Source organism: Mustela lutreola, chromosome 9, assembly GCF_030435805.1.
Source record: "Mustela lutreola isolate mMusLut2 chromosome 9, mMusLut2.pri, whole genome shotgun sequence".
In the NCBI taxonomy this organism is placed as follows: domain Eukaryota; kingdom Metazoa; phylum Chordata; class Mammalia; order Carnivora; family Mustelidae; genus Mustela; species Mustela lutreola.
In genome coordinates this window covers 113,380,955-113,399,171 of record NC_081298.1, presented here as the reverse complement: position 1 = coordinate 113,399,171, position 18,217 = coordinate 113,380,955, and the positions used below count along the sequence as shown (strand labels likewise).

At 44.0% G+C, this 18,217-nt stretch overlaps 1 protein-coding gene across 18 annotated transcripts in view; it reads right to left on the bottom strand.

Moving 5' to 3' along the window:
* The window catches only part of SLC8A1 (solute carrier family 8 member A1), a 385,605-nt gene that overhangs the window by 33,728 nt on the left and 333,660 nt on the right, over nucleotides 1–18,217 (bottom strand). For all 18 annotated transcript variants that reach the window (XM_059188495.1, XM_059188497.1, XM_059188503.1 and 15 more), the window contains one exon: nucleotides 15,383–15,482. In XM_059188495.1, coding sequence (XP_059044478.1) covers nucleotides 15,383–15,482 — 100 coding nt within the window. The remainder of the gene's footprint in view (nucleotides 1–15,382; nucleotides 15,483–18,217) is intronic.

Below are 18,217 nucleotides of genomic sequence, written 5' to 3'. Positions count from 1 at the left end.
CCTCATTTTAAGAGGAAACATGACAAACTGTGATTTGATTGAATTTTTTATTCTCTTGCTTTCTAGTGTCTCTCCCTCCCTCTCTTCCCCCATCTGATACATGAGGGCTTGAGTTAAACCCTGTCTTGCTCACTCAGGGATCTAAAAACTTTTCTCTCCATTTCCCCTTCTATGTGCTTCTTTCTTATTTCTAGTGAGAAAACATTTATTCATCTCTTCCCACTCATAACAGTTTCTATTTGCCACTAAATTCAGTAACACAAAGATTCATCCCCAAACAAGAATTTACCTTTTGTTCTGGATTTTGGAGAAGAGCTGTAAACATTTTCCTCTAACCTAATAGTTGGGAAGTACTTACGTATATATTCTCTTATGAAAAGTAGACGGTATCAGCAATTTTTCCACCAGCCATATTGCAAGATAATTCATTATCAAGACAGATCTCAAAACACAATTTACTCAGATTCCTAAATCTGTGCATTGTCAAAGCACAGAAGAAAAGAATGCAGGCCTTTGCTTTTATCAAATGAAACATGTGGGTATTGGAAAATACTTGGACTTAAAGCTTTGGGAGGGTTTCAGAGCTTGATAAGGTCAACTCTCTACATTCCTTTAAAATCTGCCTACCGAATGGTCACCTGTGCCAAACCTCAGAGTCTTAGCTATTAGAGAATTCACGATCTCACAACCCAAGTTTTAGTGGCTCTAGCTGTTAGGTTCTATTCATTTGCCCAGACCCCATAGGACCACAGGCCAATGGAAAAGGTCCAGTCTTGCTCCGCATGCCATTCCTCCAGGCAGCTGAAGCTGGCTACTCCCGTTTCAACCTCAATCCTTGCTCCACATTCCTTCATCAGGCTGGCCATGGTCCTCTGAGCACTAAGTCATAGAATCATAGAATATGATGTGTGGCGCTGAGTGTAACTTTAAGACACCTAACTCACCTGCATCGGGGAAGGTCTTTTGCCTTTTGCATTCTGGACACTATTCCCTTTCATTAATGTACACATTGGCCTTTTGGTAGCCACCTCACAAACAGCCTACCTATAACTTACACCTATAAATCCACAACTCTTTCAGTGCCATTTCTAGCTCCTGTCTTCCATTTCTTACACTAGTATAATTGACGGCTGGGGACACAATTTTCTTTTTTTAAGACTTATTTATTTATTTGGGGGGGGGGGACAGGAGGAACAGAGGGAGAGGGAGACAGAGTCTTAAGTAGACTGTGCACAGAGCACCTAGCCTGATGTGGGGCTTGATCTCATGACCCTGAGATCATGACCTAAGCTGAGACAAAGAGCCAGATGCTTAACCAATTGTGCCACCCAGGTGCCCCGCAACCGTACAATGTTCAACTTGTGCGTATTCTCTTTAAGATAAGTGACTCCTTACTGTCTTTTCAGTACAGTAAAACTGGTATTAGAATACCAGTAATTGATATCATGCCGGCTCTTTCTAAGAACTTTCCTTCTTAAAGCTTTCTTTGAAATGTATTTGGAATGTGGAGAAGTCCCTGAGAAGCTAGTTGTCCTTGGGGAGGGCGTGAGGCTCGCTGTTGGTCTCTAGTCTTACTGCTCTAGTCCCTGCAGGCAGAGGCCTGCGAGCAAGCCTGGGGGTACGCTGAGAGGTCCTTCTTCACCAGCTAGTGGGGATGTGAATTGGTGTGGACACTCAGAGTCTAGAATACAGTGTGCCTGTATGCCCACATCTAAGTGTATGTAGTTTACTCCTGGATACTTGACTGGTCTCTAATTCTATGTCCCAAGGTAAATAAATGCATTGGATAGCAACACCACTGTGCACAAAATGTGAGTTCAAGACTGCTGTAGATTTGTAACTTGGACTGCTGGCCTGCTCTGGGAGGGAGAGGACACCTACATAGGCCTTGTTAATCATCCCCATCCCCCAGTTCCAAGCCAGAGAATGGTATGGGCTGCTCTGCTCTATAGGATCAGTGCTGGTTTCAGTCCATACGTTGGGGGACGAGGGGCCTGGGATACACGACAGTGCGAGAAGGGACACAAGAAGGTGATTCACTCTCTGTGAATAACATCTCACCTTGTCTGAGACAGATGAACCCCTGGATGAATGAACAGAATCTTCACCAGCTCAGGCCATTACGGACCTTGTTAGGATGGTTGACCCAAGAGATATCTAATGTGTCAGAAATATTTCTCAGCAAATGTGGCCAGTGTCAAAATTGAAAAACAACCCACGAAGGAGTTCCAGTTCCATGTAAGTTTGATTCTAGCAAAACGAATCAGTTTAAAGCTGAAAACCAACAGTGTAGCTTGCCTCTTTCTCTGCTTAAAGAGTTCCTCTACGTGAACTGAGTGTTCCTAAATGATCCTAGGTTCATGTAACTAGGATTTCATGTGGTTTTGCCCCAAGCTTTGTTTTTGTAAAATAACTCCATATCAGGCTAAATACCTTGAAGTTCAGTGTACTCTTACCTATTATTGGTTGTAGGATTAACAAGAATTCCAGGCTCCTACAATAGGGAAGCAGGCTCTCCACAGACGTGAGTGCCTAAGAAATAAACTTTCGACGAGAACTGACACTCAGCAAGTCTAGATGCCTCCTGCTAGTTTTGATGGTTTAGTTACAGTGGGTGGTTTGTGAGCACACCAGGTTCTAAGATCGGCCTGAGGGCTCTGATAACACTTTGTAAATATCAGCAGCTGCGTCTGAATTAGCCTCCTAGAGTGTAGGCAGTGGAGCTTTGGAGAAACTGTTTGGGCAGCAATAACCCTGTAATTTTCAACAAACAGCTCAATGTTATGTTCTAGGAAAACGCTGAAATTTATATAAGGTTAGATGTGTACCAAAACCTGCCCCACAAGCAGAGCAGCACAGGGACCCATCCAGATTCCCGTAAGATGCTGCTGCTGTGATTAAGCTAAGAGGTCACGTTCCCTTCCCGAGTGCCTACCTTCATGTACGTGCGTAAATATATACATCCCACCTAATCTCCATCCTCCAACAACCTGCTCAAGTAGGTATTACTTTCTCCATTTTAAAAGTGAAACCAAGTCTCGAAGAGTTTAAGTGATGTGCTTATGAGAGCTAAAACTCTTCCCACCACTTCGCTAAAATTACTTGACCCACTGTTGCTGGAGGAAAAAATTCTCTGTGGTTTGTCCAGCACAAATCTGTTCTGATAAAAATCTAAGCTCATTTGGCATTGTTTTATGAAAAGTTTAATTAGAAAATAACCACCCCCCCCACCTTTTTTTTTTTGATAAAGAGAGAGACAGAAAATGTGTGTGGTGGGGGGTGGAGGGGCAAAGGAAGAGAGAGAATATCAAGCAGACCCCATGCTGAGCGTGGAGCCAAATTTGGGGCTTGATCTCTCAACCCTGAGATCATGAGCTGAGTCAGATGCTCAAGTGACTGTGCCACCCAGGTGCCCCCAATAATGATCCTTCTTAAAATAATCCTCTGCATATATCATTTTTATAAAAGGTGTGTTTATTTTAGCAAGAGAGAGCATGCATAAGGGAGGGGCAGAGAGAGAGGGAGAGAGAGGATCTCCAGAAGACAGCCCCCTGACTGTGGAGCCCCATGTGGGGCTCAATCCCACAACTCTGAGATCATGACCCTGAGATCATGACCTGAGCCGAAATCAAGAGTCGGACACCTAACCGACTGAACCACCCAGGCTCCCCTGCATAGATCACGTGCAAAACACTGAACGCTTTTTCAGGGAATGAATGGATGGCTCTAGTTTCTGCTTTCTCAGGAGTCTGATTTTCCTTTCATCTTTGGCAAAATCCTCTATGGGTGGTTTATATTGGCCCCATTGAGAAGTGGGATCCTTTTCATCCTGGTGGCTAACGTCTATGTCTCTGCAGAGCCTACAGCAGGAATCCAGCTTTTCAGCAGCTGCTTCCCACCCCCAGTACCCCTGCTCCTTGCCTGACTTCCTGGCCTCAGGATCTCTTGACGGGACTTTGTTCTGACTGTGACGTTTGTGAGTTAATGTACTGGCCAAGTGGCAATGTCAGTTGAGTCTTTAATATTTTCATCATGGCTTTGGTTTCCACAATCCGGAGCGATTGCAGGGACACAGCACCCCTCATATGCCCACCTGGGTTCCCTTCTCTCTGTTGTGATTTCTGCCCCTAGTAAAGAGGCCGGCCGCTGACAACCAAGGGACCTCAGCGATTTCCATGTTCTTGGGCACTTCACAGATTCTCTGTGTGCTTTGTCTCCTGGAAACTGAGGGGAGCCATTACTAACTCCTTAGTGCTGATGAAAAGATAAATGAGCTTTTTAAGAGAGGTTATATGCTGATATGTAGTACAGTCTGCTTTGGACAGAGGATTAGCTCGTTCAGACAGAGCATCTCCGTTCCCTCATGGCTCACGTACACTTTTCTTAGGGGGTGGACTGGCTACTGCAGACGGTTGACCATCAAGTCCGTCTGCCAGTAGCTTTTGAATCTCTCATAAACAATAACCTCAAATGGAGATGTTGGGATGGTTTTCTTCCATACAAATCATCATAAAACTGTCTCTTTCACTCTCATCATCTGTATGTTTACGGTCTGTTTTTCTTAGCTAGTTAAAGCATGCAACAATGTTATTAAGTTTATAGGTCGGAAGTCTAACAATATTTGAAGCCACTGTTTTGTACCGCAAGCCTAGGCTGAACCCCTCACCTGGACTGGTATCTGCCATAATCTTTAAAGGGAGTGGAGTGGCTGGAAGAATGGCTTTATTTGTACTGTTTATTTTTTTCAGTGAATATTTAGTAATAATTTATGTGTCGGGCACAGTTTTAGGCATTGGAAATCCAGACAGATAACATTCCATAGAACTTCCATTCTGTCCAGGAGAGAGAGACAGCAATCCAGTAAAACAAATGAACAAGCACGATGATTTCAGATACTGCTATGGGCTATGAAGACAGTGAAGTCAAGTAGCATGCTTGTGCAAGGGGGAGATTGAAAAACTCCTCTGAAGAGGTGACTTGTGAGCTGAGACCTTAATGGTGAGAACATCCACACAGAGTGAAAGCCTTCATTGGGTTGGGGCTGGGTAGGGAAGGGCAGCTTGTGCAAAGGCCCTGAGGCAAGAGCATAATGTGAAGAATAAGAATAAGTCTATGGGGGCGCCTGGGTGGCTCAGTGGGTTAAGCCGCTGCCCTCGGGTCGTGATCTCAGGGTCCTGGGATCGAGCCCCGCATGGGGCTCTCTGCTCAGCGGGAAGCCTGCTTCCTCCTCTCTCTCTCTCTGCCTACTTGTGATCTCTCTCTGTCAAGTAAATAAATAAAATCTTTAAAAAAAAAAAAAAAAGAAGAAGTCTATGGTTTACAGGCATTAAACTCTGGGAGGCACAGCTGTGACAAGACGGAAGGAGGATTGAGCTTGGAATCAGAACATGTAGGTTGGGGTCTGTATCCCAGGTTCTGTTTCCCCATGTTGTCAACGGGTTCATGAATGCCTACTGCACAGGGTGGCCGTGAGGCTTGTGTGATCAGGAGCCTGTCCACAGGGTGAGACCATTCACTCATCAGTGCTGCTAAGTCATTGGCTCGGGAAAGTTTTGGTCTTTGCTCAGAGGTCCTTAGCTGAGATCAGGGGACAGGCATGGATGGAATATGTGCTAAGGTGCGGGTTCTACAAATGCTAACTGGAAAAGAAAAATGAGAGCGATGCCGTAAAGCTTGGGAAGAACCCAGAAATCTAAAACAGGTCCTGTGTGGCCTTGGAAGACACTTTCCCTCTCTGGTTCTCAGTTTCTTTATCAAAATAAGGGGAAGCTGGAATAGCTGATCACTGAACTCTTGCTTTGCTCTGTGCCGGATTCTGGTCTAAGATGCTCTAACAGGACAGAAGACACAACCCCCAGTCAGACGTGTTCAGGCAACCGCAAGGCAGGGGAACGAATGGGATCAGGGGTCAGGAGGGTCGCGTCAAAGCCTGTTGGTTCAGATAAGTGCCTCTTGGTTGCAGGAATCAGAATGACAAGGTCTTTATCAAGAGAGCAGACTGTGAACAGCAAGAATTAATGCTGCAAATCACTCTGAAGGAGGCTCCCCTCTGCCTTTGGGGTGTGTGTGTGCAGTGGGGGGTGGCTGTGTTTTCTCCTCCTTCCACCTCTTTGGTTAGGCTAACATGTTTCCGCCACTGAAAACATCATACAAAGGGATCCCCCGGGGACAGAAAGCATCCCCCCTCCCCATGCCTCCAGCACTGATTTGTAAGCAGCCACTGACACTGTGTTCGGGGAGCAGCAGCGATGCCAGCAGAAGGGCTACTGCATCCGGTGGGGCTCACTGTTTGCAGAGCTGAGCGGCTGCCTCTCCCCACAAAAGCCACATCCCAGACGTGACTCCAGGCTTACAAAGAAGAGCGGCTGAATCATCCTGGCGCCCTTCGGGACTGTGTTTTCCTCAAGAGTTTGTAATAAGCAATTTAAGAGGAAAACAGCTCAACAAGCCAATAACCTTTTCAGAAATGCCAGCTAAAGCCTATCCAAGGGCCAGAAGAGGATTGTTGGGTTCTCCCGGCCTTTTGTACTCCCACCTCCCCGTGTCGAGGGCTGCTTCCTTTGGAAACAGAGCTGAAGCTCCCTGATCAATATGGTATCCTGCTACGACTGACGTTTTCACTTTGAGAGTTTATACTCTAGTGTTGCCTTGCCTCCCTACCAGCACAGCCCCCAGTGGTGGTCTCTTTGTAACATACTCTAATCCTTTCCTCCTCATGCCTTCTGCTTCTCCTCCTTCTCTGTTAGCAACATGATTATCAGCTAAATACCAGGAAGATTTCACTAAGAAAACAGATAGGCAAGGCCACTGCTCAATAGATATTTGCAGATCCAGTTTTCACATACAAAAATAGTATTTTATGGGTACGAATACATGCATCTGAGTATCTATATGGCTAGTGTATATGTATGTATTACATATGAATTGGTTATACACGTGAATTACACATGTCTGGAACTTTTTGGAAACATGGCATATGTCTGTGTGAGAGTATGCATTTATACAGATTTTCTTCTAGATCAGACATAGCTGCATGACATAGTGAAAACAGGCTTTTAATCCAGTTACGTGTGGATTGAAAAACATTGACTGACACATAAATTCATTCATTCTTTTCCCACAAATACTTGTCATTGCTAACACTGCCCTAAGTGCTGGGGAATCACGGTTAACAGCACACACAGATTTGCTGTTATTTAAAACAAAAAAGGATTTTAATTTAGATTCTTATACTTCTTAGAGGACTTGAGCAGATATGTACCAACTACTAGAGCATAACGTACTTTAAGATACAGCAGGACACAAATGTCTGACGAAAGCAGAAATAAAGGACACTTTCAGGCATCTAAATTGAGTGAATTCTGACCACTTGAGGAAAAAGAATCGAGTAAACTTTCTGATGGCCAAAGCTATCATATATACTTATGATTTTCTAAATGCAGAAGTGATAAAAATAATTTGCTGGGAAAAACTTTTAACTACAGTAGGAATTTATCATGTTTTCTTTATAGAGAGTGACATCATGAATAATGACTCTAGCTCTAAGGAAAGATAAAATTATAGTTTTCAAATATTATATTTTAGGGGCACTTGGGTGGCTCAATGGGTTAAGCCTTTGCCTTTGGCTCCGGTCATGATCTCAGGGTCCTGGGATCAAGCCCAGAATCAGGCTCTCTGCCTAGCAGGGATCCTGCTTCTCCCCCTCTCTCTGCCTGCTGCTCTGCTTACTATCTCTGTCTGTCAAATAAAAATATTTTTAAAAACATTGTATTTTAAAGATAAAAATTAAAACTGTAACTAAATTATCATCCAGTGAAGGCAGTTTTGAAAAGGGCTCTGAAAAAAAGTTAAAGCAGTTTTACTTTCTTAATAACTACTTCAAAGTAAGGAAGAGCAGCTACTGAATTTAGTTAATGTGACCATCAGACGGTGTGTCTTAAGCATTAAATGTCTTAAATGAGCTTTAGCCAAGTTGGCGTAATTACCCAATTTATCTAACAGGTACTCTAGGGCAGAAATTCCACTTGATTAAAGTCAGAGCCCTAAATTTCAAGGAGCAGGACTAGGGAAAGCAAGTTGACATTTATTGCTGAAAATGAAGGGTTCTTCAGAGGACTCTTTAGTATTTCCATGTTCCAGAGATAAAGGTCACCTGTTCCAATCCCCCAGTTTCACATGGGAAGCGAGTGGACTTGTCTAGAGCTAACCAACTAGTTGTTAGGTATTCGACTCCTTGAACTCAAGTCTTCAGAGAAGCTGAAGATTCCAGCATATAATTTTTACATGAAATGCTTTGTCACCCATGTTACATGTGCTCTCTAGCACAATGAATGTGAATATTTTAGCTGTATACTAGCAAAAGGAACAAAAACCAAGTTGGATGACAGCAGTGGGGTTCACATCTCCTGTTAGGGTTTAAAATACTTGCTATTCCTATTAGTTCAAACATGTGAGTGATCCAGAGCATGAAAGACCTACTTGAATAACTAATGATATCACCAGGAAACAGCAGGAGCTCAACAACAACAAAAAAGGACGGGCAGGGACTCTTTTTGTTTCTGAAGACCTGACATGACTTCTAGCAGTAGATACAAATACAGTTCCAAGATCACGAAAAGAATCTGGAAGCGCTTCTGGGTTCCTCATGATGGGCTTAACCTTGCAGTTGACTGATTCTGTCCACTTTCTACAATTTGCATTCCTTCTGGTCCTTCTGCACATCTGTCCAGTGCTTTCATTCTCAGTTCCAAACCCTCAACTTCACCATGTGTAGCTGAGAGTGAAGGACTCACCAGCGTTGTCCCTTTCTCCTGAATTAACGCCTTTGAAATCTGGCCACTTAGGACCTGAATTAAGATTGTAGGAGGGACAGCCAGGGTTTCGCGAAAAGCTTACCAGCTGTGGACTCACAATGATGGGGCTTCCCATTCTAGCTGGTCACTTGCTAGTTGTGTGACTCTAACTAAACATATACTTGTAAGCACCCTGGGTCTCAGAGTTATCAAGTCAGGAAACCAAACCAAACCAAACCAAAAAAAAAAAAAAAAAAAACAACAAAAAACCAACAACTTACCTTAGGGTATAGCTGTGAGGGATAAAAAAATAATATAAATAGAACACTAGCCATGTAGAAGACAGTCAATAAATGAGAACATGATTGGAGCAGAACGTGAGCCATAATTTCATACACAGGTCTTTGAGAGACTTTCTTTAAGGCTGTTGTACTTACTGAACCAGCATGAAAATAGCACCCTTGTTCATGAAATGGAAAAGTCAGCTTATGATTTTTAGATAAAGGATAGTTAGACATCTGTACAGTCACACAAAAAACGACAAAATGAAAACTCCTACTAACTTCTAGCACCTTCTCCTTCCACTTTGCTTGCCTGTCCGTCCGTCCTTCCTTCCTTCATTCCCTGTCTTCTAGTTACGCTGAGGCTGTGCCAAACCTGACCCAGCAGCACTTTTTCTCACTGCTTAAATGGGATTTTCAAATGACCCAAGGTTACCACATTAAGTGACAAAGAGTGTCTCCTCCGTAATGATGTTCAGTAACAGAGAAGATGCCGGAAAGATGCCTGCTCAGACCCGGTTACATGGCAATCCCGTGAACCTCATTAGAGTCACCATTTTTATGACTTATTATTTTGGCTCCTGGAGCAGGTCAGTCTTCAGGCTGACAGTATTTTCTAGTGAATTATTGTCTGGGGCACCATCGAGTTGAGAGTTTTTGCTATTAAATAATTCAATTTAATTGATAGCACTTATTTCTCCACATAGCATGTGTGGATGATGAGCTGATGACAAGAAGCATCCATTCCCCAGACTGAACTAGCCTCCACATGGGTTTTCTAGACTCAGGAGAGCACACCCTCATCATGTGTGGGGTCGGTCTCTGGCTGTGATCTCCCGTGAAGTAGGGTGAGTGTGAACAGGCCAGCTGCCTTTGTCAGTCTGGCCTAGTGTTGAATGTCTGGCCTTCTACTGGGAAGGATTTCACAGGCATTCCTGATTTCCCATTAGGGAGAAAAATATTAGGCACTTTTGAAGCATCATCTCACTTAGTTGTTGTTTTTTTTTTTTTTTTGAGGCTACACTTTGAAAACTATCCTCTCATCCCTTTCCTTCTAGGCAAGTAGATGTAGAGCATAAGCTCCTATGGTGCTCAGTACCTAAGGGAAGCAAGCTGGGTGGGTGGGAAGAGTAGGCATGTCCGTGCCCAAATCAGGCTGTCATCAGGGATCCTGCAGAACGATACTGGCCCACTGAGAACTCTCAAATTTCAGTCCCAGGTGGGATCTTAGAACCCGCCTTGTCCAACCCTGTCATTCTGCCGTTGCTAAAATGAAAATTCAGGAAGGTGAAATACTTGATCAAGGTTTTTTACAGTTGGTCAGAGACAGAACCAAGACCACAAAAAGACTTTTATTTTTATTTTTTAATTTTTTTTCCACTTTGAAGTGTTCAATGTGAGAATGCCAACAGATACTCTGTCAGGTGGGCAAACTCTACGTCAGAAGTAGTAAAAGAATTTCAGAAAAACCTTTAGTGCTGGGTCCCTAAAATCATGAGGGAAAAGAGAGGGCCGTGTGCTGACTTTCATTAAAGAATAACACAAATTACTCGGCAGGAGAAGTCTATGAATGCAGGAGGCAAACAAAGGCTTGCTGGTATCCTCTGTGGGGACCTGTGAAGGAGGCTTACGGAGACTGAATGAATATTCAAGGAAAAAAGCCCTCATATTTTAAGCTGTGGCTCGATGGTCCAAACGACTAAAGATAACGTGCTATATAAGATGACGTGTGGGTCTCCATACGTGTGTTGTGTGGGTCCGTGTGTGTGCACTCATGTCTGGGTATGTGCGTCGCTGTGTTCATGTGTGTTTGCATGCTCACATGCATGTCTGTGTGTATCAGAGTACGTGTGCATGTGTGTGTCCTACGTGTGTGTCCGTGTGTGTACGCAGCCCCCAGCTACGGCAGGTGAGCGTGCTTCACACTGGAGAGAATCCTGGGCTGACCTGTGCTGCCCTTGACCAGCTTTGCCTTTTGAGCAAGTTATGTTGTTTTTCTGAATCTCTGTTTTTTACCTATAAAATGTGTGTGTGACTCTCACTATAAAAAAAGGGAAAAGCAGTGTGTTTAGTCACTTAGTCATTTTAGTAATTAAGCTGAATTGACTCTATTCGCACAAAATTTGGTTATCTTTTATTGTAGATTCTTCAACAAGATTGGCTTCCCAAAGAGTCATTTGTGGTATCTAAATGGACAGACAGCCCTCATGAAAATAGGAATTGCCTTGATTGATCCTTACAGCAATCCATGGGTGAGGAGAAGCTATCTCTGCTTTGCATTTGAGGGAGCAGAGATTGAGAGGGGAGATAATTCGTCCTGAGTCACCCAGAGAGTTTCTGGAGGTCTGGGACACAAACACACAACTGACTCCAGAGCCAGGCTTGCAACCATTCTCCCTCACCTCACCACAGTCCAAGACTGTTGTGAGGAACAATACTATGGTGGTTATGGTACTGGCAACGTTGGCATCTGGTTCTTTTTACTCAGCTAATGTTTGTCCTGTTCCTTGACATATCCATTTCTCTTCTACATCCCAACTGGTAAACAATTTCTTAAGGCCATCCTTCCATTCTGCCTGGGTGGAGACACTGGGAAGGAGGAGAGCTTGTGGGGTGGTTGGGGAGGGGGTGCCCGGGTGCTCAGTTGGTTGATCATCTGACTCTTGGTTTTGGCTCAGGTCATGATCTCAGGGTCATGAGATGGAGCCCTGCATCGGGCTCTGCTCAGGGCGGAGTCTGCTTGAGAATCTCTCTCCCTCTGCCCCCACCCTGCTCCTGCATGTGCATGTGCATGCTTTCTCTCCCTTCTAAAATAAATATATATATATATATTTTTTTTAAAGGAGGACTTGGGGACAATTCAAACTAAACACACAGTGAATGCTAGCCTCACTTCCCACAGAATCTGCTGACATATCTGAGAAGCACCTGATGGTACTGGACTGGCCTTGCAAGCATCTGACGGCTGCCTAACCAGCTGCTGGCCGCCGCTCCTGGCACTCCATCCTGGAGGCCACAGAAGGAGAACCTCCAGGAAAGGACCGTTGAATCCCCACCTAATCTCTCGAGTCTCATGAATCCTTGAACTCTTCAAATGTTAGATTCTACAAACTTGGTTCCCAAAAACAGACCAGTCATCAGAGGCCCAGATACTGAGCTATGAAGTTCAGGAAAAGCAAGGGAACAAAAAGGCTGCCAGGGGGCTTAACTTGAAACTAATTTAAATATAATCAGTGAGACACAGGAGCAAAATCCTATTTCCAAAATTATTATTTTTGTTTAGCAAGATATATAGACTCAATTTTGCACAGAAAATTGCATAGGAAAAAACCTCTCAGTAGGGCTGTTTAAAAGCAATTTAATATTTTTAATAAGGCAAATGGCTTTGATTCTCAACTCTTTAACCATGAAATCTTAAAATCCAATGAAAGTCTGTTTTCAATAAATGCTGCTTTACAAATTTTATTGTCCATTTAACAACTAAAGAATATTAACATTCTTTAGACACTTAAATTTAATCATAATGACAAATATTGAGCTCTCTAACTGCCCTTCACATAATTTAGTGCCCATAAAATATGGGTTTGCTTTTCTGATATTTTGTCTCAAAATTGTAAATAAGGTCAATTTACCCAGCAGCCTGCCAATTTTTGAGCAATTTTGTGTCATTCCCATGCAGTCATTTAGAAACATAAAACACAACATAGCGCATGACAAATAAGAACACTTGAGAGGTTTTACATTTCCTTCTTTTAACATTACTTCAAAGGATTTGGGCAGGAACTTATCCCACCCAGAGAGGTCTGAAACAGGGGTACCAGAGAGGTGGACAAGACCGGCGTCCCTCAAGAAGACAGAGGTGGGGAGCAATTTCCCTCAGTTTAATCCTCTCTCTCTATTAAGGGAATAGAGAGCCCATTGGACTGATCTTTGGTAGACTGGGTCTGTGAGTACTGTTCCAAAGCTAACACTGCCTCACAGATGCTCAGATTCTAGAAGATAAGGATAATCATAACACCTCTCACCCACGATTTGGAGAGGATTTCATTCAACATTATACATGAAAGTATCATCAAACCCGAATCTGCCCCTTTCAAGTAAGGGGGTATTAGCATCTTTTTCATTGTTTCACTCGACACCTATTCTGACCAAGATCACAACGTTGGTCTTGTGGCTGGCAGCATCTCTCTCCCTGTTGCTGCTGCCAAGGAGTGGCCATAAAATGTTTGCTCTGGTCCCTGGGAGTTACAAGAATGGGTGAGTAAAGCCACATAAACCCATTCCACTTCTAGAAAACAAACTGCATCGTGAATGTGTCTGTTGATGGTGTCTTCTCGGCCACAGCCCAGGGCAGCTGCTGCACACCCTCCTTGTCTCCTGCTGCTCTCCACGACAAGCTCCCCATCATACATCTACTTTCTTCCCTTATCTGCCTTATTTGCTATCTCCTTCAGCAGAATGTACGCTCCACTTGGGTAAGGTGGCCTGTTGTATCTCTTCCGCCGAGAACAACGATTGACATATAGAAACGTGAATTAATGATCTCCGGCTTGTGACCATTAGGTAAGCGCTCATACATCTGCAGCCCAAGGAGACCTGGGAACCACTGGGAATGGTTCATTAAAGTTTATGCTGCTTTTAATGTTTTTAATGTTCTGATTCTGGTATATCAAAGCTCATAAAACAATTTTATTATTTTTAATGTTTTCAGCTGGCCTCCTCAGCAGTTTCTTATTCCAGCTGGTTTTGTCCTTTTCGTTTTTGTCTCTGTGAAGATACAGAGTGTAGCTCCCATCTCAGATACTAATGTTAGATTTCTAGAAAAACACAAGCCATAATGAGGGAGTGCTACAGACCGTTTGTGCACTCCTCACCCCTGCCGCCCCACCTGGCCCCCAAATTCATATGTCGAAACCTAGTCTCCAATATGATGGTATTAGGAGGTAGTGCCCTTGGGAGGTGATTAGGCCATGAAGACAAAGCCCTATGGATGAGATTGGTATCCTTATAAAAAAGACCTCAGAGGGCTCTCTTGCTCACTCCTCCATGTGAGGATGCAGTAAGAAGACAGCTGTCTATGAACCAAAAAGTGGGCTCTTGCCAGACCCCAAATCTGTCAGTGTCTTGACCTTGGATTTTCCTAGCCTCTGGAGTTGTGATCACCGCCCACTCCCTGGTATTTGGCAATGGCAGCCCAGAGGGATGGAGACAGGGGATTTCCCCCTCCCCTAAGAATTTGCGTGTAAATTCCAAATCTGTTCTCCAAGCAGTTTCCACCATTTAATGTTCATAAATTTCCCCTGTACACTCAATCTCAAGAAACTAAAGTGTGATTATAAACAACACTAATAGCAAAGAGGCACGAAAATCTCACCACCCTCTGCTCCCGCAGCACTTCAGAGATCCGTCCCATTGTCCTGTGGCAGATTGGAAAGGGGGGGTTGTGTTCGGAGTCATGGACCGTCCACCAGGGATGCTACCTCCATACTTTACATGGAAATCCCTATTTAAAAAATTCTAGTTCTGTTCATTAGCTGCAACAGTAGAAGATGAACCTGTGGAGAATGTTAGAAAGAACCAGGAGAGATGGAGCAGAAGAACTAGGGGGTAGGGGGAGCCCATAACCATGTTGCTTCCATATATCTTGGAGAGGGACTTTCCTCTGTCTTTAAAAAATCACTCAACAGTGGACAAGGCTTGACAATCCAGGAAAAAGATGCTTCTTACTATATTTAATTCCCTCCGGTCTCTGACTCCTTGAGTTGCAAAACAACTTCATTTTTGTAGGATTTTCCTAAATAAGACTCTGCACTTTGCTTGTAGAGGAAGAAACAGAAGGTGATTCTACCGTGCAAATGCTTATTTGTCAGATGTTGTTGAAGAGAGTATAAAGTGGACGGGAGTGCCGAAGGGTCTTCACGTCCCCTAATCGCACCTAGGAGTTTCCTGCCGCCTTTGTGACCTTCACTTGGCCACTTCTCCTGCCCTCAGGGAATTTTCCAGACAAAGCCCCGTGATTGGCTATCTGTGAAGTAGAGGCACAAAAGCCTTTAAATTTATCTCATCTATTTCCAGAAAGAAAGACACAATGCGGATGGAGAAGAATGCCACGTTTGAAGACATTTGCTTCATCTAGAAAGTCTAAATCAGTCTCCGAAATGTGCAGGTGTGCTACAAATACATTTATTTCTCTTTTCATTTTACCCTGGAAGTTCTCCGGAGCTTTGACACAGACCAAGTGGTCACAGTAGGAAAAGCAAGCACAGGCTGGGCGCTTGTAATTTATAGCATGCAGAAAAAGGCACTCACCAGCACTGACAGTGATGGCTTCAATAAACTGCTCTCTCCAGCTGTTTGTCCCAACCACAAGGGCTAAGTTTGTCTTCTTAATAAGTTTGTCCACGGTACTCTAGAAAGGTTGGAAAGAATAAGATAATAACTGCTGAATTGGTTAAGGCCACGGGAAATCTAAGGCCTTGTTGATTTTGAAACCCCAGGGCTACACATAGGATGGTGGATGTTAGGCTCGGGACGACAGTATTGACATCAAACACTGTCGTGATAATGCAAACAAGCAGAGTCCTTGCTTGGAGCCCTTCTGAAATAGAAATCTCTTCATAGCAGATATGAGCCTCCTTCACTGCCTAATGGCCAGGGAAGAATGGTTTCAGTGTTATAACAGCAGATGTTGCAAAACCCCATGCCCTTCCCCTTGAATGCTTCCTGGACTTGCTTTTCTGCTGGCTTCATTGGTAGGATGCTGCTTGCAAAGGAATTACTATATGACCCGCCCAGCCTTGCATTTCTCTGAATCGTGGCAACTGGCGGAGAGATTATGGAACTAAAAATTGTTATTATTATACTTTTGTTTGTCAATGAACTGCCGCCAGACAGCAGAGCCCCAAGACTGCTGCTGCATGATCATCAATAAAGAGATTTTTCTTTGGCTACTGATTGTTGTCAGCCTGGCAGCTGTTAGAGAATTCACTCTAACTCTGCTTCTGTTGCAGGCAAGAAAAGACGAGACAGGAACAGGTGAATTCATAGGGTTTTGGGCCCATGGCCACTGGCGTCGCACTGAATTTCCCCATGCTTTACTTTTCTCTTTAGACTTTATTTTCTCTTTAGACTTTTTTTTTTTAGCACTTGATTTTATACAATTAGCACTCTCTAGCTTTCTAAATGTCAGTTAAGGTAACAACAGGAACAGCCAAACGGTCACAGGAAAACTAAGCAAGCAGGTGCACCCAAAGCGCTACCACAAACCATAGCGACTAGAGGGAGAAGGGTCACTTCCGGGGCACGAGGCCGCTCCTCCCAGAGAAACTACCACACGGACTAGTCTACCACCGGACATCCACACTTACTGTCAGAGCATCCTCGATTTCCCACTAATTGCAAAGAGGCAGAAAACACATATTATTTGTCTGAGGTCAAACTCTGTATGTGCCTAAATGCAATGGACCCGAACGGACTATGGTTTGGGAAGAGAGCAAGTTATCAGCTCACTGGGAGTCAGGAAAACGGGACCCAAGCAGCCTCTGTGGGAGGCCAAGGCTCAATCAGAATGTCACGTGGGTTCGTTCAACAAGGGTCCTCTGAACGCGGAGATGATAATAAGCACTGAAGGGCCCATCTCCAACTTGCCCATTCTGTATTTTCAACATTGTTCTTTGCTCTGCTGTTTGCTCAGGGTGGCGACCTTCCACCCCGGGCCCGTGTCTCGAACTGCTAGTGTCCCTGATAACAGCTCTAGTGTCACTGCTCTTGGCCACGGTAACTTGAAGCACATGACAAGCATGTCTTTTCTCTCTGGACTCAGGCCCATTTCATCAAGCCCTCTGAGCATCTTGACTGATGTCAGTTCAAAGTTCTGTGTAGAATGTTACAAGAAATGACCTTGATCTTTGCTAAAGGTCATGGAAACATGGCCCAGGTCTCCCCAAAGGAGCCCTCTCCGTTTTGATGCCAAGGCAGAGAATCCCATCACCTGGCAGATAAACAATGAAAGAGATAAGCTGTTCTAAGAGTTCAACACACAGGCTTGCCTCAAGAAATCTCTCTAAAGAATGAAGTTTTAAAATAAATGAAAGTTAAAATTTATGTGGATGAAAAACCCAGGGTAGATTATAAACTGCCAGTGATCAACTCTCACTGCCCTAGAGCTGGAAACCATCGGTGTAACCTCATCCTCACCAGTGGGTATTAGGAAAGTCAAGCCCTTAGTCACAACCTAGTAAAGAACTCAGTGGGCAAAGTCAAAGTGGGATATAGTGAGGTATCACCCAGATTTGGGTCTTCAAGCAGTTCTGAGAGTCTTGAAAAAAGGTCTTTAAAACAGCTTTGGTCTAGAAAAAAAAAAGTCTTAAAAGAATGACATATTATCAAAATTGATATTTGAGGGCACCTCAGGGACATGCTCCCAATTTCCCTTTTGTGTTAACAGTAACTACTGATGAACTTCTGGGAGGTGGGACAAAACAGTCTATGGAAGCTATTCTGGGAGGATAAGAACCCTGAACAAGTGAACTTATATGAAGAGATGGGGGGAATTTCAAATGTTCAGGTCACTGGAGTTGTTACTACAGAGAACTTTGGACCCAAGAAAGCTTTTCTGCCTGGGAGAGTGTGCCCTGCCATACCCAACTCAATGCTTCCACCAGAAAGTTTCTGTGATGGCTCCTCTTAGTCAAGGGTGCGAGGAGAAGGTTGAGGGTTGTCCCATAAGGGAGAGAATACGCAATTATTCCCCCATGAGAGCCCTAGGAGGTGGAGTGGGGGTGGGGACAAGCTTGCACCAGGTGCTCTGGTTCCAGGTGAAGAAGGTTCATGAGAAAGAGTGAGGTTGGATATGTCTGGACAGGCTGGTCCATAGAAACAGACAGTCTGCATCACCTGTACCCTGGGATCACAGGGAACCTGTGTGTGTCTGTATGTGTGCCAGTCTTAGGTGTGCAGTAAGGCAGGTTCTAGATTGAACAACAACTGAGCTCTGATAGTTGGAGTCTGCCTAGAAAACACTGGTCTTTACCCCAGTCTTTACCCCTGCTCCTTCTTTCCGTGGGAATGAGTGAAAGAAACAGTGATTTTTCAGCAGCCCAAAGGGGGAAGTTTCATTGCATTTTTATCTTTTTAAAAATTCCA